General features: G+C 42.3%; 2 protein-coding genes across 6 annotated transcripts in view; one reads left to right on the top strand and one right to left on the bottom strand.

Annotated features, from left to right (window-relative positions):
- Window positions 1–1,639: 1,639 nt before the first annotated feature.
- PHAX (phosphorylated adaptor for RNA export) lies at window positions 1,640–15,387 on the bottom strand. Of its 4 annotated transcripts, none has more exons than XM_042982983.1 (5): window positions 15,175–15,387; window positions 12,388–13,001; window positions 9,780–9,900; window positions 7,983–8,066; window positions 1,640–2,620 (listed from the first exon to the last, which is right to left on the bottom strand). In XM_042982983.1, exons 1-5 carry the CDS (start codon window positions 15,268–15,270, stop codon window positions 2,351–2,353), a joined length of 1,185 nt encoding a protein of 394 aa, XP_042838917.1. In that variant the 5' UTR covers window positions 15,271–15,387; the 3' UTR covers window positions 1,640–2,350. The 4 variants fall into 4 exon arrangements, with proteins under 4 accessions (XP_042838917.1, XP_042838926.1, XP_042838934.1 ...); XM_042982992.1 differs by having other exon boundaries at window positions 12,388–13,007; window positions 15,181–15,387; XM_042983000.1 differs by having other exon boundaries at window positions 15,181–15,387.
- A 5,131-nt stretch (window positions 15,388–20,518) lies between these two features.
- Window positions 20,519–21,597, top strand: part of ALDH7A1 (aldehyde dehydrogenase 7 family member A1) — a 39,371-nt gene continuing 38,292 nt past the window's right edge. For both annotated transcript variants that reach the window (XM_007087806.3, XM_042982968.1), the window contains exon 1: window positions 20,519–20,731. In XM_007087806.3, the coding sequence (XP_007087868.1) occupies window positions 20,540–20,731 (192 nt within the window). In that variant the 5' untranslated portion in view covers window positions 20,519–20,539. The remainder of the gene's footprint in view (window positions 20,732–21,597) is intronic.

The following is a 21,597-nucleotide window of genomic DNA, read 5'->3' as shown; positions in this document are numbered from 1 at the left end:
AGTATCCCCATCTTGGGGCTTCTTTTTCCAGAGGCTGCTTTCGGTGGAGTTCACAGGGCTCCATGTGGTACCTTTGTTCCCTAACTTGAACTTGCCACCCATGATACTGAACCTGAATTGCATCTCTTTTGTGAGGTTAAGGCAGTTCTTTCACACTAATGAATAAACCGATCTGGGACATGTCAAAAATCCTGCTGAACATTTGGCATCAATTCCCTCAGCGTATGGCTGCAATGGGTATTTGTAGAATTCCAGGAAGTCACAGTTTCTATACAGAGGTACCAGTGAACACCAATTGATATCCTTCGCTGGGTCATTTCAGAAAGATTTTGCAGTGGGGCACCTGAGTGGCTCAGTCGGTTGAGCGTCCGACTTCAACTCAGGTCATGATCTCACTGTTGGTGAGTTCGAGCCCCGCATCAGGCTCACTGCTGTCACCCTGTCAGTGCAGAGCCTGCTTCTGATCCTGTCCCCCTCTCTCTGCCCCCTTACCCACTTGTGCTCTCCCAAAAATATTTTTTAAAAAGGAAAGATTTTGCAGAATTATTTTGACAGGTTTGTTCGTTTTTTTCGAACCTTCAGTACCTTGTGGCAGAAGTACAGGGTAAGAATCCAAGATGAAATAATAATAATATGGAATGGATTTCTAAAAAACTAAACACCTCAACTGTTGGTTTGCATTTAACGTTAGGGTTTAATCCATACCAGAAACCCGTACAGTTTCCAGATAGTAAGGTAACAACTGTTGGTGAAAATGAACCAGGATGGTCCATTTAGTGAAGATGAACTAGACTGTAATGTTAATGCTCGTCAACAAGTGTAACTAGAAATATTAGTATTTACATGAACGTGTGGCATATAAACTAGCACTTAACTGGATGTTATTTTTCCCAAAGTATCACACGTTTCTTATTATTTTTAATGTTTATTTATTTATTTTTGAGGCAGGGGTGAAGAGGCAGAGAGAGAGGGAGACAGGGAACCCCAAGAAGGCGCCACACTGTCAGCACAGAGCCCGATGCAGGGCTTGAATTCCCAAACCGGGAGATCACGCCCTGAGCCGAAATCGAGTCCGACGCTCAAATGACTGAGCCACTCCGGCGCCCTATCCCAACGTAACATACCTTTAACATCACCTCTCATAAACAATCTCAGAAACAATATTCAGTTACGTATTTAAAATATTTTTCTTCCCTTGGTTATAGCAATTTTATGAAAGCATGTCTGAGGTTTCAAAAACAGTCACTTGAGGGGCACCTGGCTGAGAGGTGCCTGAGTCTCTTGAACTCACAACGCCGAGTTTGAGCCCCATGCTGGGTATAGACACTACATAAATAAATAAATCTTAAAAAAAAAAAAGTCACTGCCCAAAATCTAGTTTTATTTTTGTGTTCGTTATGAATAAAAAGCAACCAATAACCATTTTCCTCTTCTTTTCCCACTTGTATCCTTAGATCCAACTTCAATGACTATGTATTCCAGGAACTAAAGAAAAACGTCAAGTACTATCTGTAAAGAAGAGTTTACAATTGCTTCTTACATATTTTTGCCTAATCTATTTTGTAGACTAAAGTCAACCCTTGGAACACCTTAACTACTTTTATTTCCTTCAATAAGAATGAGTAATTTGACACTTCAGGCAGATGTAACATTTTTAATACCCAATTTCCTTAACATAAGGTAAAGCAGTCTTAGGCAGGCAACCACCGGGAATTTTTTAAATGTACATGGTAATTACACAGGTATGGATCACATTCAGTATTCAATGTAAGATCGAGTTAATTTAAAGGAAGTCAAAAAAAAGTTAAGAATGAATACTTCTTTGAAAAGCTTCTGATGTTAATTTACTTCCTGACAAATAAGTTTATACTGATGAGTATAAACCTATTTTGTCTGTCCTTAAAATTGCTTGAAAGTTCTCAGAACACAAAAAAACTAAATTTGAATGCATTTGTAACAGTTTAACAATTTATGTGCCTTATTAAGATCTTTTTACGGAATGTTTTGAAACCAATCATAATTCGCTACAAAGATAAATCAAAAAAAGAAAACAACTTTTTGAATGGCATGTTACAATGACCTAGACAAAAGTAATTATCAACTAGTAATAACTAACACATGCAACAGATTGAGAAATTAAATCTCTGCTATATACTTTTAAATATTTTGACATGAGAAATGTGTCTATCAATAACATTCATCTTCCCACAAATTCAACATTATTTTCAACAAGAAAACAGTTCTTTCTGTCCAGATTTTTAGGTTTATCAGTGCAAAGTAAAACGAAGCAATCTCAGTAGAAATGGCTTATTACAAGGTTATTCTAGAAAGGCTTAATCCTCAAAATGTACTAAAAGATGTCCAAATCGTGAGAATGATCGACCTCGATGGCTTCCTCTGCATCCAACTTGGTCTCTCCGTGGCCTTCCTGCGGCTCATCAAGAGAGGCCAGGGCCTCGTTGGTATCACTTGCAAAAGTTTCTCGTGATGTGTCATCATCTTCTTGAAAATTTAGATTTTTAATAGCTTGTTTCATCTTTTTCCCCAACACTTGTGTTCTTCTCTTCCTAGCAGCCTTTTTATTTTCATACTCCTTTTGATTTTCAATGTAGAAAATGTCCTACAATAAAGGAACAACCTTAAGAAGAAGTACCGTTTATTAAATGTTTGGTACAAGGCGGACCCTTCGTGATCCCCATCTCTCACAAAAAACAAGGAAATATTATTAGACTCGTAAATGACGCACAGAGTCTAAGACAGTAGGGGAGTCCCCACTGCAGACAGAGGATGAAGCTGTAATTCCAGATCAACCCCATGTTCACTCCGGGGCCCACGCTCATTCAACCATAACATACCATCATAGCTACAGGTTTCCTACGTGGGACGAGACAGCAGGAAAATCACGTCCTTCGGGAGTTAAATAAAATCTAATGTGTCACAAGAAAAACACAAGTCTTTGAAATAAAGTATACTAACTTTGAAATTGTCATAATAACCATACGTGACTGTGCATGCTAAGAAACCAAGCAACGCCTGAAATGTGTGACTAAGTACGATCACGTAACCTACACAATGGAAAAAATCCATTCCTTAAAAAATGTCGCTGTAATTAATGTGGGCACATAAATCTGTCAAAAACTTAGACCACAAGGCATAAACACAATATAGTCAGCACTGGGATATATTCCAAGAAGTTACAGAAAAGGGATTTTATAACACAAAAATACGAGATTGTTAGTCCAGGGCCCTCCACCTTGGCGACCGCTGTGGCAGATTGCCACGCGCACTGCAAGGTGTTCCGCAGCATGCCTGGCCTCTACCCACTAGCATATATCCACCCATCCCCAAACTGTGACAACCAAACACTTCTCCAGGCATTGCCAAACGTCCTCACCTCCTCCAAGAGGCAAAACTGCCAGCAGATGAGAGCTGAAGTGGAAAATGCATTTTATTAAACTATTACATGGAAAAACGTTACAATAGCCTCTGGGAACCTTGATACAGATGGAGAAGCGTAGATTCAGAGGGTACAAAAGAAAGAAAAGTGGGTCAGGGATCTGAAGAGAAGGCCAAAAATGACTGCTAAGACAGAGCGGGTTCAAAGGTTTAAAACAGAAAGTAGGATGGGCACCCTATTATCTTCTGGGAAGGGATTATTAAAAGCTGTAACCAAGTCAGTCTCTATTATGTTCTTCAAGTGCACAAATCACAAATCCCTCCTTGTTTATAAAAACCACTGTGGAAGACGGTGAAATAAAGGGGGCCCTCTCCAAAAATTTATGCTAAGTAGTTACAAGCAGCACACAGAATTAGCAGAGGAAGGAGTAAGGAACTCTCAAATTAAGGCGACAAGGGAAAGCTTCAGAAGATGAACGCTTTGGTGGACAGGAGGACTAAAAGTATTTGCTAGAGAAAGGACAAGGGATTGGAGGTGGAGAAGGAGGGTACGCGTGTTAAGTGGAGGAAAGACACAAGAAAGTGACAAGAGGAAAATGAGGCTGGCAACCATTTACCGAACAGGCACATTTACATGCCAGGCATGGTGCTAAGAACTGTTCATTCTCACCAGAAGCTCATGGAGTGGGTATTATCCTTTTCTGACGAGGAAAGGGAGAGTGCCCGCATCGGCAGCACATACATTAAAATCCGAGGAGGAAAGTGAGGCACAAGACTGCAGAGCCAACAGGTGAAGGTATAAAAAGTTAGCTCATCTAGTAGCTCTCCAAATTCACATTCTTAAAACCGATTGTGTTGCCTTCACAGAAGAGGGACAATTCACAATCTTTTAAAGAGTCTACCTTCAAGCGGAGAGAGAAAGAGAAGCTGCAAGGAGAAGCATTTGCATTTCATGGGAAAGCACATCTGAGCATGTTGATAACAATTCTAAGTAGTACAATGCTTGGCAACACTCAGTAAAATTATAAAGTTGCCCTTTTCACTCCAAATACATCAAGGCTTTTTAAAAGGAACTGCATTCCATGGGTTATGAATGTGATAGAACAAACTGGGAAACGGCCCAAAGAAATGTTGTAACCTGTTGTTAGTGTTGTTATGACAAATGCAGACAAGAGATAATCTGAGGGCAGTTTTTTCCTACATATATGTAATTAATTAATTAATTCAACTGTATGCTATTTGCACAGGGAGACCATTACAGCCAAACTTTTAAAAAATATAGCAACTAAGGGGTGCCCGGGTGGCACAGTCAGTTAAGTGTCTTGAGTCCTGATTTTGGCTCAGGTCATGGTCTCATGGTTTGTGGGATCGAGCCCTGCATTGGGCTCTGTGCTGACAGCACAGAGCTTGCTTGGGATTCTCTCTCCCCCTCTGTCTCTGTCCCTCCTCTGCTCATTTACATGTGCACATGTTCTCGGTCTCAAAATAAATAAATAGACATTTAAAAAAAAAGTGTGTGTGTGTGCATGTATATATATATAGCAAATTAATTTATTTTTAACTACTCATTCTTTTTTTTCTCTCAAACTTTATACTTTCCAAAACAAAACTTAATTACAAACCAAAACAAAATGGTACGTCACATACCAAAACACAATCAAATTTTAAAAAGGCAAAAAGACCCACTCAATTCAGCTCCCGCTTCCTTCCGAATTCTACAGACTGAGTGTTAGCATTATAGTGATCAAAGAACAATTATAACATTATCATTTGATGACACTTAAAATGACCTATGATGAAATACTATTTGCTTTAGGTTTTTTCCTCTAATAACAAAACTACTCAAGCCATGCACCATGCATAAAATTTGGAAAAACAAAGGAAAACCTTAAAAGCCAAAACATTTAAAACCCCCTTGAGTAGACCAAATCATTGGTAACTTTTTGCTATTCTACATATCAATTAATTGTCCCATGCCTCTTTTTCATTATAAATTTGTACTTTGCCTTTCAAAAAACTTGAATAATACTGCATTTTTCTCCTTTTCTTAAAAATGCTGTGAAAAGGGGTGCTTTGGGGGGCTCAGCTGGTTGGGCGTCCAACTTCCGGCTCAGGTCATGATCTTGCCATTCTTGGGTTTGAGCCCTGTGTGGGGCTCTGTGCTGACAGCCCGGAACCTGGAGCCTGCAGCCTGCTTCCGATTCTGTGTCTCCCTCTCTCTCTCTGCCCCTCCCCGATGCAGGCTCTTTCTCTCCCTCTCAAAAAATAAACTAAATGTTGGGGAAAAAATGTTTTTTAATGCTTCACAAAAATAGAGGCTAAAGGGCAGTTCTTTTAAAAATGTCCCTCTTGGGGTATGCCTGGCTGGCTTAGAAGAACATGCAACTCTTGATCTCAGGGTTGTCAGTTCAAGCCCCACAGTGGGTGCAGAGATTACTTAAAATAAAGAAACTTCAAAAAATGTCCCTCTTGGTCAACATTCTTTAATTATTAGGTATTCCAAATGTTTCTACCATTTGTTGTTACAACGCAATGTTTCTGGTAGTTTAACATAACCTACTAACATTAAAATCTCTTTCTCCACAATGAGTTAGAACTGAATTTCAAAGACATGTGATTCAGTGAAAAAAACCCGTTTCAAGTCAGTAGTCTGTGCAATCCCAGGCTAACCATTTTTATTACTCGTCCTGTGCATAACACAGGAACATCTACTTTGACAGAACGGGGTGCAGATTAAATCCTATAAATAAGTGGCCCAGTGCTGCAGACATGGTGAATAAATGTTATTTTCTTCTCTTCTGCTTGTGGAAACTGTCTGTCCAAAGTTTGGTTACCTAGAAGAATCTTCTCCAGATACCACTTTCTTTAATCCTTTCAGAGCTCTATTCAATAGGCAGGGCACTTATTACAGTCCTCACTTCATAGATGACAAAATTAAGGCTGAGAGAAAGTAAGTGGTCTGTTTGTATTCATGTAATCACTAAATGGCAAAATTAAGATTAAAACCCAGATTTTGAATGTTAGAGAATTCTTTTTATCTCACCTTGCTATTTCTCTGTAAACAGGGACATTCTGCTATGAAACAATGTTTAATGTTCCTCAGAAGAACGCTCCTTGTCAGTGTACACCTTTTGTCAGGGATTACAGTGTGGGAGGAGGGAAAACGCAAGCAGTTAAGCCCCGCTCTACTACTCAGTAGGCGTGTTCCTCAGGAAAATGACATTGTTACAAATCTATCATTGTTTCAGGAGGAAAAAAAGGCAGTATGGACAAGAGATTTCAAATGTGCGGTAACAGTAACATTTCCTGTAGCAATTTCAATAGCAGATTTTAAAAAAATGACTGGAAGTGGACAGCCAGAAAAGAGGGGAAACAAAGTAACATTGAGGGGCGCCTGGGTGGCTCAGTTGGTTAAGCGTCTGACAAGATCTTGATCTCGGATCAGGACATGATCTCACGGTTCCTTGGGATCGAGTCCCAAGTCTGGCTCTGTGCTGACGGTGCGTTAGCTCAAGAGAAGCGGCTTTTATTTACCTGTCATCATTAGCATTATAAACGGCTAAACCACAATGCTGTGACATGTGCTATCCAGTTATAATAAAGAGAACACAAAGCTGATCCAATACACCCTCTGTGGCCCACGTCCATCACCTCTTTACTATGCAAGAAGCAAGTTCTTAATCTTGATTGTATCTGCTAAATGTAATCACGTTCCTTAATTAACAAATTAAAAGATAAATGCTGAGCCATGAAAAACTCACACTGCAGAAGAACGCCCAAAGAGGACATTCTAGTAACGTACAAATGATTAATAGTGAAGAGGCTAGCTTTTGTTCATAAGAACTAATGGAGACAGAGGAATGAAATGAAACAAATCCACGAGACAATGACCACAATGTGGTACATTCTATTATACAACCATCTCAGACTCTTCAAAATGTCTAAATCATGAAAGAAAATGTGGAGTTAAAGAGAGCGAAAGAGATACAATAAATGAAATGTGAAAATCTAGATGGGATCCGAGTTTGAGGGAGGGAAAAAAGGCAGAAAATACATTCTGGGGACAAATCAGGTCAATACCTGATACTAAGAAATTGTTTTTCTTTCTCTTAGGTGATACAATGTAAGACAGTGTCCTTATTATTAACAGTTGCTTCCTACAATAATTAGGGCTGAGTGTCATGATGTTTGTTACTTTTTTCCAACTGGTACAGAAGAACAACTGTAAAGTAAGAATCTCAAAATATTAACAACCCCGAATCTTAAGTGCAGGAAATTCATCCCGTTATTATTTCATCTATTCTCCATGTTTGAAATCTTTCATCAGTAAAAGGCTGAAGGAGGCTAGAAAAAAAAATCACATGCTAAACGACCAGGACAATGGCAATAAAGGAAACTGTGACGCTGCTCAGCAAGGGAAGAAAACGAAGAGGAAGAGTTTATAAAGGCACATGTTTTACTTGAAATGAGACGATGACAAAATTGGTCAATTTAAGGCAAAACAGGTGATGGGAATTAAAAGAAGCTGAGGAGAAGTCAAATTATGATGGGTCTTAAAAGTCAAGGGCACTATAGTTTTTATTTACCTTAATTTGTTCCTCGCTGATACTAGGAGTATTTTTCAGGAGATTCAGGAAGACCCCACCTGGTGTTCTTCTTCGACTACCATTCTACAAAAAGAAGCAGAAATATGATACTGTATACACTCTTTCCACGAATGGCCAAAGGGTCTTTTAAACAGACAGGTACCAGGTGCCTGGGTAGCTCAGTCAGTCAGGTGTCCAACTCTTGATTTCAGCTCAGGTCATGATCTCACGGTTCGTGAGTTCAAGCCCGTGTCTGTGCTATCAGCAGCGTCCAGAGCCTGCTTCAGATTCTGTGTCTCTCCTCTCTCTCTATCCCTCCCATGCTCACGCTCTATCTCTATCAATAATAAATAAATGCTTAAAACAATTTTTTTTGGTAAAATATTAATGAATCTATAACTTTGTGTTCAGCTATTAGCAGTGACACAAAAAGGGGTGCCAATACATTCATGACTGTTTTTTTTTTTTTAAGTTTATTTATCTATTTTGAGAGAGAAAAAGAGAGAGAACACAAGCAGGGGATCCCCAACAGGCTCCATGCTGCCAGCGTAGAGCCCGATGCAGGGCTGGAACTCATCAACCTAGAAATCATGACCTGGGCTGAACCCAGGAGTCAGATGTTGGGTCAACTGAACGACCCAAGCGCTCTTCGTGACTATTATAACTTGTCTTGTTGTCAACTTCTATAATCTATGCTCACAGGCTATTTCCTTAGCCATTGCTATCTATTCTAATGGGTTTCTTTCCTATTTCTAAAGTATAATATTGACTCACTTTCACGTGATGTTACTTTTCAAATTCATGAAGGGCAAATAAGAAAGAAGCCATTCAGACTTCATCGTCTCCCAGTGTGAAAGCTGAATTAAATGTTATCTCCAAAACCATTATATAGGATAAACTGCCACTGCATGTGATCTGGCCTAAGCAAAAATAGTGGTCTTTCTGCCACTCTCAAATGGTGGTGTTTCTCACTTCATACCTGTCAGAATGGCTAGCATCAAAAAGATAAGAAATAACAACTGCTGGTGACAACGCGGGGAAAGGGGGATTTTTGTACGCTGTTGGTGGGAATGGTGCAGCCACTATAAAAACCAGCATGGAGGTCCCTTAAAAAATTAAAAATAGAAATACCATATCGGGGGCACCTGGGTGGCTCAGTTAGTTAAGTGTCAGACTTTGGCTCAGGTCATGATCTCACCGTTCGTGGGTACGGTCCCCAGGCTGACAGCTCAGAGCCTGGAGCCTGCTTCAGATTCTGTGTCTCCTTTTCTCTCTGCCCCTCCCGTGCTCGCACTCTGTCTCTCTCAGTCTCTCAAAAATGAATAAACATTAAAGGGGCGCCTGGGTGGCTCAGTTGGTTGTGTCCAACTTCGGCTCAGGTCATGATCTCACAGTTCGTGGGTTTGAGCCCTGCGTCGGGCTCTGTGCTGACAGTGCAGAGCCTGCTTGGGATTCTCTCTCGCCCTGTGTTTCTCCCCTACTTGTGCTCTCTCTCAAAATAAATAAACTTAAAAAAACATTAAAAAAAAAATGTTAGCCCCTACTTTCAACAAACACTGTAAGAGATGTGTTGTTGACCACACACTAACAGGATACAATTTATGGATGGTTTTTGTAAGAAAAGTAATAAATGCAAAAACCAACGATATGGAATTTTTAAATTCAGTTTTTTAAAATCTGAAACACACGGCAATAAATTGGTAAGTAAGAGATCCAAGAATCAGAGATAAGTTTATTTTGTAAAATAATCACATGAAACACAATATAAAATGGAAACAACAAAGTAGTTAGTCTTACCATTATGAAAAGGCCGCCGTTTTGTTCAACTTCAGCTGTTTCCATCAGAAGTTCAATTGCCTTTTTGTTCCCAATTATCCTCACTACTCGAGCTATCAGATCTTTCTTTGGTTCCTGCAACCTGATAAGGAACAAACAGAGTAATATTAACCTCTTTATTTGTTGTAGAAAGTTGAAGAAATCTACCTTAGTCTCCTGGGTTAGTGCCCAAGTAGGATCAAAATCCTATTCTGCTAACATCTGTGTTTTGAAATATTCAATATTTAACCTTAGAATCACTGATAGGGAAACGCTGCTACCTTGGGTTACCCAAGAAGACAGTAACCTCAAGGTTCCACCTCAAGTCTCATAACTTGCCTCCTCATTTTGCCTTCATGGATTATGGTGGTTTCAAAATAAATGTGCCCATCCAGCAAAGGGAATGCAAGCCTAAAAGCAAAAGAAGGTAAGTCTATTCTTTTCAAAACAATTAAAAAACATACACTATGCTTTCAATTATTATGCCTAAAAGTCCCAGAGACGTCTGGGAGCTTTAAAATGGATAGCACCTTCCTCTTAGTCTCTCTGCCTCAGAACAAAGGCTATGGCTAATATTTACTGACTTATTATGGGATGCGCACAATCCTAAAAATTTTGTAGACGTTATACCAGCTAATTGTGTCAACAACCTTATGAAACAGGTACTTATCCTCATCCTACTACTGAGAGGTAAAAAGAGAGGAAGCCTAAGTAACACTTCTAACGTCAGAGTCCATACTCCATAGAGATAAAGGATTAATATGGGAGTTCTACCAGTTCTCTAACCAGACCTGGCTTCCTTGCTCCTTCTCAGCAAGAGGCACTGTATTACTGTGGAAAGAGCACTAGACTAGGAACAAAGGGACCAAGGTTTAGTTCTGACTCTCTGACACAACCGTGACTTTGAGAAGTCATATGAACTACTGGGTCTCAGTGTCCTGATCTGTAAAGTGATGTCTTTGGTTTATAAAAATCTCTAAATTCCTTTCCAACGCTCAAATTCCAAACTTTCTCTGCAGGTTAAAAATCCAGTACTAACACTGACAGGCTTGCCTGGAAGGTAAATACTTGTTTTCCTACCACCAATATTACTCTTGAACCATATCTGTTTTCAAGTGACATTATTCATTAACGACTTAGAGCTAATAAAAAGCTAAACAAAATTTGAGCTTGTTAAAAAAATGAAATATCAATTTACTATACACCAAGAAATTCTATTCTAGGTATTTACCCGACAGAAATTAAAATGTTTCCAAATATCTGTATGTCAAAGGTCATAGAGCATTATTCATAATAGCTAAGAATTGGAACAGCAATTCAATATGGATGTTTGTATATGTATATAAATTAAAAAGGTGTTGATTCCTGCTACAACATGGACAGTCTCAAAAATATTACATTAAGTGAAATAAATCCAGCACAAGAGAATATACACTGTATGAGTCCAACAATATGAAATGTCCACAAAATGCAAATTTATGCCAACAGAAAGTAGACTGGCAGTTATTTGGGATAGGAACAAAGAATAGCTTTAAATGGGCATATGGTTATGATGGATCTAATTGGGGTGATGGAAATGTTTTAAAAGTGGTTTATGGTTATTGTTGTAAACTGATAAATTTGCTAAAAAATCAACACCCAAAATGGGTGAATTTTATCATGTGTACAATATGCCTCAATGAAATTATAAAAGAAAGGTGATGAGTATCTGAAAACACTAAAGAACAGGAGTGCCTGAGTGACTCAGTCAGTTAAGTGTTCGACTTCAGCTCAGGTCATGGTATTACGGTTTGTGGGTTTGAGCCCCATGTTGGGCTCTGTACTGACAGCATGGAGCCTGGAACCTGTGGGGTTCTGTGTCTCCCTCTCTCTCTGCCCCTCCCTTACTCACTCTTTGTCTCTCAAAAATGAATAAACATTACAAAAAACTAAAAAAAAACAAAAACAAAAAACCGCTAAAGAACAAAACAAAACCCCACAATGTGAAAAGATAAGCTTTTAAAAAGATAAGCACTAAATGGGAAGAGCTGCTCAAAGTTCCTAAAAGCTTGCAAAATTATTTTATCAGGCCTGTCCAAATTTAATAAAAAGCTAATTTAGCTAATTAATTTAGCTAATTTAATTTAGCTAATAAAAAGCTAAACAAAATTTGAGCTTGTTAAAAAAATGTATTTACCCGACCAAGATATAGTCCTATAACCAAGTAAGCCCAGAGTCCATCCTTCAAATTTAAAAATCTCAAAAGAGGGGCACCTTGGTGGCTCAGTCGGTTAAGCACTGAACTCTTGGTTTCAGCTCAGGTCACACTCTCACAGTTCCTGGAATCAAGCCTGGAATGGGGCACTGACAGCACAGAGCCTGCTTGGGATCCACTGTCTCCCTCTCTCTGCCCCTCCCCTGATCACTTACACACACACACACACACACACACATACACACACACACACGCACGCGCGCGCGCACGCTCCCAAAATAAATAAAAATTTTTTCAACCTTAAAAAGAAACATTCTTAATGTACCTAGATTCATTTCCAATAAACGGAAGATTGTTGGCCAAGCACTCATTTGTAGGCTAAATTTTAATGCTCACCTGAAAGAAATTTCATCAGCTACTTTCTCTTGCGAATCATCCTCTGTGATCTCATACCGGCCTTTATAGTTCATTTCTAGTCTGTCCCCTAGTCGGTCTCTGACAGGTCGTTTTCGTTTGAGATGACCTTGCCCGTTTTCCTCTTCCTTTGATTCCATTCTTTTGCCACCGTGCATATAGTCATCTAGCTCTTTGTCTAATTCTTTTGTATGTTCTTGAGATTCCCTCTTAAGTTTCTTCGCAAGCAAATAATTGTAAGTTTCGGACTGTCTGCTTTTGTCAATAGTACCCTCCATTCCCAAGATACCAAGTTCAGTGGCCACTGCATCTTGATTCTGTTCTTGTAGCACAGCACCCCATATGTTGTTAACCTTCTTTCCTCCAGGAACAGGTAGTTTCTGGCTGCTCTGGCCAAACTGAAAAGGCTCTGGCTTGGGAGGAGGATTAAAACATTTCTGTCGCTTGCGTTTCCAAAGGGAGCTATCATCATCGGAATCAGAGAAACTCTCCTCACTGGAATCCACACTTTTAACAGTCCGATAATGTGACACTGGTGCACAAGGCGTTGCAGTACCCTGGAAGGGCCTCACTATGCTGTCCCCACCTAGTGTCTTCTGCAACTGAAAAGAAATGCAATCAATTCGCAGGAAACACATCAGCTGCACCCAGCACGCCCCAGTTTTAAACAAGTTATTTTGGGATTCAGCGGGACCACCGTGAAGCAGAACAATCGTCAATGAATCTCTGAAACCGATCCAGTCCCTACTTTTCTAAAGTTCTACACGGAATCTTCCCATTTTAAAACCACAAATTCTTATTTGTAAAGCTAATACAGCACTTAGTTCTAAGGCTTTTTTCTAAAAACTTACCAAAGCTCTTAATTGCCACTTTGGAAGATTTTCTCTATTTTCAGTTATCGTCAGAATGTTCGAAAATGACATACACCATAATTATTAGTACCAGTTGTGAAAATTAATAAAAGGAAACCTCACTAAACTAGGGTCAGCAGGCTAGAAGAGGGAGTTCTCCTGCCCTATCATCAGGAAAAGACCATAACTTGCACCTAACACAGAAAGATGCCTATACCTTACTAACCCAGCAAGCGGAAGCTTTTCTTGTAGCCTGGCAACAGCCCAGACACTGAGAGACTGTCCCAACTCAACCAATGAAAAGCCACTATACTTTAAACTCCCAGCTTTTTCCCTCCCAACTCTTCCCCCTCCTCTATAAAGGAGCATTCCTCTTCATTATTCCCACTTGCCTACGGTTTTGCCCTAGCAACGCTTGGTCAGAGTTGTGATTCTCTGCTGTTTGAGAGTAAATCCCATTTTTGCTGGTAAAATAATTGACAAGTTTTATTTTAGGGTGAACACAGTTATGACAGAATTTTTCTTTGTTTCAAAACACGCCGTTCTTGCGCTTAGATAAATAAACTTCCTTTGTAGGGTTTTGTGACCATATTCTTTTGATATTGGATTGTAAACTCCTACACATAGGAAGCCCTGACTACTTCTAAAACGGCACAGTTCACTCTATTAAGCTTACCGAGTCATGGGTCAATCTATGTAAAACAACTTGGAAAAGACCAAAAACCAAAACTGAAACCTTTGTATCAATTTCCTAAGACATCATTCAAAAGGGAACAACTGTGTGTTTGTACTAAACACAAGTATGTGCTAGAAATGGCAGGCAGGGGGCGCCTGGGTGGCTCAGTCGGTTAAGCGTCGGACTTCGGCTCAGGTCATGATCTCGCGGTCCGTGAGTTCAAGCCCCGCGTCGGGCTCTGTGCTGACAGCTCAGAGCCTGGAGCCTGCTTCAGATTCTGTGTCTCCCTCTCTCTCTGACCCTCCCCCGTTCATGCTCTGTCTCTGTCTCAAAAATAAATAAACATTAGAAAAAATTAAAAAAAAAAAAAAGAAATGGCAGGCAGGAAGGGGAGTCAGTTTTCCCTTGTTCAAGTAACTAAAGCATCTAAGATTCGTCAGGCATTGCTGTGCACTGTATGACTCACTAAATCCCTAACAAATACCCTATCAGCGGCGTATTCTTATCATTCCCATTACACAAATTGGGGCACGAGGCTAAATACCTTGGCACTGGTCACACAGTAGAGGCGCCAGTTTTCGAAGGCAAGCAGCCTAGCACAAAGCTCGCTCAAAGTGCTTGCTACTTAGCAGGCAATCAAAATACACTCCCATTTAAAAAACGGGGAGGTTAATACAAAACCTGGTGTCACATTATTGCACGGCGAAGCGGCGTCGGTTGGGACTATGGAAAACCAGGCCCCCGTGCATACGATGAATTTCATTCCCGGTCCTCAGTCTCCTTACTTGCCCAAGGCGAAAAGGAGTGCCACAGGCTATTTCTGGCCGCTGTCCCCAGCTCATACATTTTCGGCAACATCTGCCGGGCCGAGACAACCTACTCGCGCCGCGGCAGGCAAACTCCGTAAATTCGGGAAACCCAGAGCACCGCAGGGCAGGCGAAGCGACCGCCGCACGCCAGTCTCCAGGAGGCCAAAAGCCACGCGATCCCGCCTGGCAACGAAATGCCGCGCCAGGGTTCGGACTGCCCGCTGTCGCGTCCCCGCCCAGCGCCTCTCCCCGCCGCCAGGGCCCGCGTGCCGGGCCGGGGACGCCCGCCCGACGCTCAGCCACACCGCCGCGCGTCCCTTGTGCAGTCCGGGCTCTGCGCGCCCGCCCCTCACCCACACCGCCGCCCGTGCCTCCTCGCAGCCCGGGCTGCGCGCTCCCGGTTCCGAATTACCCGCCCGCCTTTCACACTCACCGGCACCTGCAGCGGCCTGTCGCTGGGTGCGACCGTCATGTCGGAATCCGAGTCCGAAAGCTGCCCATCTTCCATGTCGCCGGCGTCCTGCGCCATCTTCCCGCGGCGTGGCGCGGCGGGTCAGGAGAGCACTTCCGGCGGGGCGGCGGGAAGGTCCAGACGGCGGCGGCTGCTCGGGCGCCCCCGCGAGGGGCCGGCTCCCGTTTTGACCTTGCGCGCGGCCTACTCCGGATACCTGGGTCAACGCTGGCGGATATGCACAATCATTGCAAACTGTGCACCACTAGCGCCGCGCCGTGGAAAATCAATCTCCTGTTTCCCCAACAGTTTGGCACGTTTTCTCTCAAACTTTGTTTTCGTGCAAACATAAGGTTGTGCATGGACAGCGGCCGTCGGGGATTCCTACCTTGGCCTCACATCCCTCACCAGGATGCTCCACGCAAGGCGTCTTGCTTCCATTCTTGCTCCTGCTCAATCCACTCTTCTCGTAGCTTCTTGGGGAGACTTTCAGACAGTGCGTGAGGTAGCTCTCCAAGCGCGCTGGGCTCCGTGCACATTGTCCCTCAAGCATCCTTTGTTGTTCACGGTTCAAGGCAATTGCAGTTGCTGTGGCCTCTGCCTTGCGGACCCTTGACACTTCCATTCTTTGCGCAGGTTGTTCTCTTCCATGATTAAGTTTTCTGATTAAATGCTGCCTTCTCAGGGAGGCCACCTTCAAACACCTTAACTAAAACAAGATCCTCTGCTCTCACTCTTGAACAAACGTTTGTTTTTCTTCATGACATCAATAGCCATGTGTATTTGTTTTCATTTTGTTTTCTTCTTCCCCCCCTGGAATGTCTGTTTTATTTACTGTTGTTTCTCTCCAGTGTTCAGTTCCCCAAGTGGTGGGGCCGATCTAGACACTGGGTTTGAACCCACCAGCTGTGAGATCATGACCTCAACCCTTAAGGGGTCGCTGAACAGACTGAGCCACTCCCCACGCTGAAGCATGCTACTCTTGATCTTGGCATTGTGAGTTCCAACTTCATGTTAGGGGGTAGATGGTACTTTTAAAAAAGCTTTACAAAATTTAGGGGCGCTTGGGTGGCTCAGTGGGTTAAGCCTCTTACTCTTGATTTCGGATCAGGTCATGATCTCCCAGTTGGTAAGATTGAGCCCCACATACAGCTCAGTGCTGACAGCATGGAGCCTGCTACAGATTCTCACTCTCCCTCTTTCTCTGCCCCTCTACCCCCCCCCCCCCATAAATAAACTTAAAAAAAATTTTAAAAACTAAAAAAAGAAAATACAGCAATTTATCCTGGATACTTTTTAATGTCTACCTAGTATTCCCTTGCTTGGAGATACCATCATTTATTTAGTCTCTGATGGTACCCATTTAGGCTGTAGCCAATTTTGCATTTAACACATACTTTTATAAACTTGTTTTATTATTTCCTTGGAATAAATGTCTAGACTGTATGGAATGGAATGAATGTAAATTTGTGAAATGTGAATTTAAAACCTATAAAGCAGGGCACCTGGGTGGCTCAGTCAGTTGAGGGTTTGACTTCGGCTCAGGTCATGATCTCACAGCTCTATGAGTTCGAGGCCCACATCGGGCTCTGTGTGGATGGCTCAGAGCCTGGAGTCTGCTTTGGATTCTGTGTCTCCCTCTCTCTCTGCCCCTAGCCCACTCGCATTCTGTCTCTGTCTCTCTCAAAAATAAATAAACATTAAAAAAATTTTTTTAAACCTATAAAGGAATTTGGAAATCACCTGGTCCAATTCCTTATTTTGACAATGAAAAGAGATTGCAGCCATGTTGTATAAGAGCTGAGTCTTCACTCCAGGTCTCTTAACTCTTAGACAACTTTATGGCTTTATCTTTCCTACCTAAAATTACAATCCCCCTGGAATTGTTTGTGTATGGTGTGAGGTAGGAGTCAAATTTCATGCTAGAATTAACATTTTCCTATGTAGTATGAGCTGCAGCTAAATATCATAAAATGCATAGAATAGGTCACTTTCTAAAGATTTTCTCCATTGTTTTCCTCTAGAAGTTTTACAGTTCTCGTTCTTACTTTTAGGTCCCTGGCCCATTTGGGGTTAAGTATGGTATACATTATGAAGTGAAAGTCAAGGTTCTTTTTTTTTTTTTTTTTTTTTGGCAGGTGAATATCTAATTAATATAGCACCTTTTGTTGAAAAGACTATCCTTTCCCCATTGAATTTCCTTGACACCTTCATTGAAAATTGACTATATATATGAGAGTCTATTTCTGGGTTCTCTATTCTGTTCCATTAACCTTGATGTCTATCTTTATACCAACGTGACACTGTCTTGACTACTTAGGTTTATAATAATTGTACAACTGTATAATAATTGTTAGAATTAGGTAATGTAAATTTGTTCATTTTCCCCAGGATTGTTCAATCCTTTCCATTTAAACTTTAGATCTGCTAGCCAAATGTGGTATTGTGATTGGGACTGCATTGAATCTATCATTTAATTTGGACACTGGGGAAACTATCTTAGCCTGATGCCATTAAATGCTGGCGTCATATTGCTAATCAATAACGCTTCTGATTCTGGGCTTGTTAAATAAATAGGTTTTGTATCCTGGGAGAGAATGCAGTGATCATAGGATGTGAATTGTTGGTCCTTTCTGAAGATAATTTTCCCAAAAAATAATATGCCAGCTTTCTAGTTGGAGCATCATTTCTTTGTGAGCTTGATTAATGAGTTTGCCCAGAGCAACGGTGTCACTCACCAATGCTCTGACAAATCAGGTTTTGAGTTTGCAAAACTGAAATTGTATCCCAAGTGGTGGTGATTTCTCTAATTTATTGCTGCCTTGGGGCAAGCATTCATGTTCAGGTCACATCCCTCTGCCTCCTGGCTAGCTCTCCTTGAGGAAACGAAGACTTCTAGCATTCACTGAGGACATCATAAGCACTGTTCATGTGACTCCAGAGTCCTTGTTTTAATCACCATCCTACAATGCCTTTCAAAAAGATATTTGGAAAGCAGGATTGGCCATTTGCAGACGGCCACTTCTACTACAGAATGCTTTCAAGGTGTCCTGAGTTCAGTCTGTACATTTACATTTCTGTAGGGCTTTGCAGTTTTTATATATGCTTGCATATGTGATTCATTTCATTCTCTTTCATCTATGAAATGTACTCTTACGATTCATTTAATTGTCTCTTCCTGTTCTGCCCCATCAAAATTCATTGCTTATAATTTTTCCTGACCTCCTATTGGGCAGGGCTAAGTCAGTTTTGAAAAATGGAGGTAAAAAAGAGAGATGCAATCTCTGTTTTCAATGTAGGCAGTTACTGGTGTCTCTTTTCCTAGAACTGGTTTAGAGAGACAGTTAGGAACTTCTCTACTTGACATAGTGGACAGAAAGAATCTGACATTCCTTGAGAACATTACGTATTGCTCCTAAAATTTAGTACATCTGGGGGCGCCTGGGTGGCTCAGGCAGTCAAGCGTCCGACTTCAACTCAGGTCATGATCTCGCGGTTTGTGAGTTCAAGTCTTGCGTCAGGCTCTGTGTTGACAGCTCGGAGTCTGGAGCCTGCTTCAGATTCTGTCTCCTCCTCTCTCTGCCCCTTGCCTGCTCATGCTGTGTCTCTCTCTATCTCTCAATAATAAATGAACATTTAAAAAAAATTTAAAATTTAGTACATCTGTGAATGTCTTGTGAATTAAATAGAGGAGAAGAAAAGGAAGACTGGGGTGTTGGGATACATGTATAAGGAATCTTACTATCTCAGCCAGAAAGTGAGGAGAATTAAATTCTCGGTTAAAATGACTGAGAAAAAAAATGAGAGTTAGAATGAAGGAAATTAGTGCTTCAGTCCTAGGGGTAGATGAAGATAGTAGCTGGGCTGTTGATAGATTACCAGTGCTGGACAAAGTATCCATGCCTGCTACTCCTACCGTGTATTCACGGATTCATTTGTTCATTCATTCATGTAAGCGCACATGAGCCTGTTCAATGCTGGGAATTGTGGAGCTCTGCAAGGGTCAGTTAGAGATGATCCCTGCCTGAATAGGTACAAGTGTAACATTTACAAACAGAAACATCATTTGTGTATATGCAGCACTTACATTGTAGTTTCTGGTAGTTGTTTGATACATGCAGAGTGATTTTTGAAATTATTTGAGCCACAGGTTGGAACAGATAAAGGTCAATCTTGAATGCAGAAATGGAAGGAAGAGTTTTACAGGTGGGCAGAATAGTAAGGGCAAAAGCACGGTGGGAAGAAAACAGGCTTGTATAGAAACAAAGGGACTTAGTATGTCTGGCTGCAATGTGGAAGGCCACCTCCAGTCAGAAGTAATATTTTGAAAAGGTAGGTTGGGAATCACTGAGGGAACTATTAACTCAATTGATTCAACAGTGCATGCCTATTTTTAACTCTTGGAGAAGTTAGTATTTTCCGTACACAATGTAGACCCAGTCACTGTGGAGTAAGATGGGAGATGGTAAGCGCCGGGGAGGTGGAGAGTGAGTGGAAAGGCTATTGCCGGAAAATCGAAGAAATGGAGAATGAAGAGAATTGATCAAAATTGTCTTCGTTCTTCAAAAGCAAGAATATACACTGGCAGGGTATTTAGAAAGAAGTGTCATCATTTAACACTTTTCATTAATTAGAAAACTCTAATTTGTAATTTAACAAAGCAGTGAAAACAACCCTCTGCCTCCCTCCATCAAAAACCTCCTCTGGCTACTCCCGGACAACAGAGCCACCATCATTTGGGAGCTGATTAGAAACCGCGGCGGCTTTCAGACCCCAGGGCCAGCGAATCAGAATGTGCATTTCAAAACAACAACAACAACAACAGAAAAAGAAAAAAAAGAAATGGTACGGGGGGGGGGGGGGGGGGGGCGCCTGAGTCGGTTGGGTGACCCACTTCGGCTCAGGCCGTGATCTCGCGCTTCGTGGGTTCGAGCCCCGCGTGGGGCTCTGTGCTGAACGCTTGCTCTGCTCGGAGCCTGGAACCTGCTTCGGATTCTGTGTCTCCTCTCTCTGCCCCTCTCTCGCTTGTGCTCTGTCTCACTCAGTCTCTCAAAAACAAATGAATGTAAAAAAAAAAAAGTGCATTTCTAGCTGAAGTCGCGTTCCCGGCGTCCTTCACCAGATGGCACTAGCCTGCCTTCTCGCTTCCTCCCTGTGGCACGCGCTCGGTTCTAGGCGGGCGCGAGCTCCGCGCGTTCCCGGAAGACCCAGGCCGACCGGGCGGCGCAGCAGGGGCGAGCTCCAGGGGCGGGGCCCGTTCTGCCCAATAGGCTTTCCCGGGCGGGGGGCGGGGCGCTATTTCAGCCGCTCCCCCGGCCGCAGGCGCGCTGAGAGTCCGGGTCTCATTATGTGGCGCGTGCCCCGCCAGCTGTGTGCGCACCTCTTGAGGGGAAGCAAGCTCTCGGACGCTTGGAACAGGCCTGCCGCCTTCATGTCCACTTTGCTCATCAATCAGGCCCAGTACGCTTGGCTGAAGGAGCTGGGGCTCCGCGAGGAAAACGAGGGCGTGTATAATGGAAGTTGGGGAGGCCGGGGAGAGGTATGCGGGCGTCCCGGGAATCTGTGCGGCCTCAGTGCGCTCCGGGAGGCCGCGCGGGCACTGCCCCCACCCGACCCCCCGCTGCAGCTGTGGACCGTTGTACTGGGTGGGAGGTTTTGAAACCACACAGAAGTGCCCTTGTGTAGCGTGCCTTAAAAAATGCCCCTAGATTTCTCGGTCTTTGTATGCTGTGGCGAAGCAGTGTCATTTGGGAGCTGCTAGGGCCTGAACTTTGCATGCATGCTTACAGCCTTAGCGGCAGAGTTCTGCAATGGGTAGTGAGAAATGCCACACGCTTTAGCGGTGGGAAACTCCCTCAATTTTGTGTTTGTCTCCTCTGATGTGACACGCGCCCCAGGTAATGTGCTGCTTTAGTTTTCCACTGTCTTTTCTGCAATCTTTTGTTGGAGTTTGCAAGCTCAGACTTGCTGGAATCCTGTTCTGTTTTCGTGGCCAGGCAGCATGACTGGCACCCAGTTAAAGCTCAATAAAACGTTTTCTAGAATACAATGGAAAGGTAGGGTTATTATCAATCAGATGTTTTGAAAGCCTCATGCAAAAGAAAGGTTTAATAAGATAATGCTACATAGGGGTGCCTGGTTGGCTCGGTTAAGCGTCAGGCTTGGGCTGAGGCCAGATCAAGATCTGGCGTTAGTGAGTTCGAGTTCGCCTCTGGCTCTGTGCTGACAGCTCAGAGCCTGGAGCCTGCTTCGGATTCTGTGTCGCCCTCTGTCTCTGCCCCTCCTCCACTCACGCTTTGTCCCTGTCTCTGAAAAACGAATAAATCTTAAAAAAACAAAACAAAAACTAAACATAAAAAAAGTTACATAACATGCCACAAAGTTTGTTATGTGTGATATAATGAA

Source organism: Panthera tigris, chromosome A1 (genome assembly GCF_018350195.1).
Source record: "Panthera tigris isolate Pti1 chromosome A1, P.tigris_Pti1_mat1.1, whole genome shotgun sequence".
NCBI lineage: Eukaryota > Metazoa > Chordata > Mammalia > Carnivora > Felidae > Panthera > Panthera tigris.
The sequence above is the reverse complement of the archived record's forward strand: the minus strand, read 5'-3'. Positions and strand labels throughout refer to the sequence as shown.

What these genes read in the sequence shown, in the direction of transcription:
- PHAX (XM_042982979.1), bottom strand. Translation starts at nt 15,270, where the DNA reads ATGGCGCAGGACGCCGGCGACATGGAAGATGGGCAGCTTTCGGACTCG. An exon ending in ACAGGCCGCTGCAGGTGCCG is followed by an intron (nt 13,008 to 15,174) that starts GTGAGTGTGAAA and finishes ATTTCTTTTCAG; the next exon opens with TTGCAGAAGACACTAGGTGG. An exon ending in TCAGCGAGGAACAAATTAAG is followed by an intron (nt 2,621 to 7,982) that starts GTAAATAAAAAC and finishes CCTTTATTGTAG; the next exon opens with GACATTTTCTACATTGAAAA.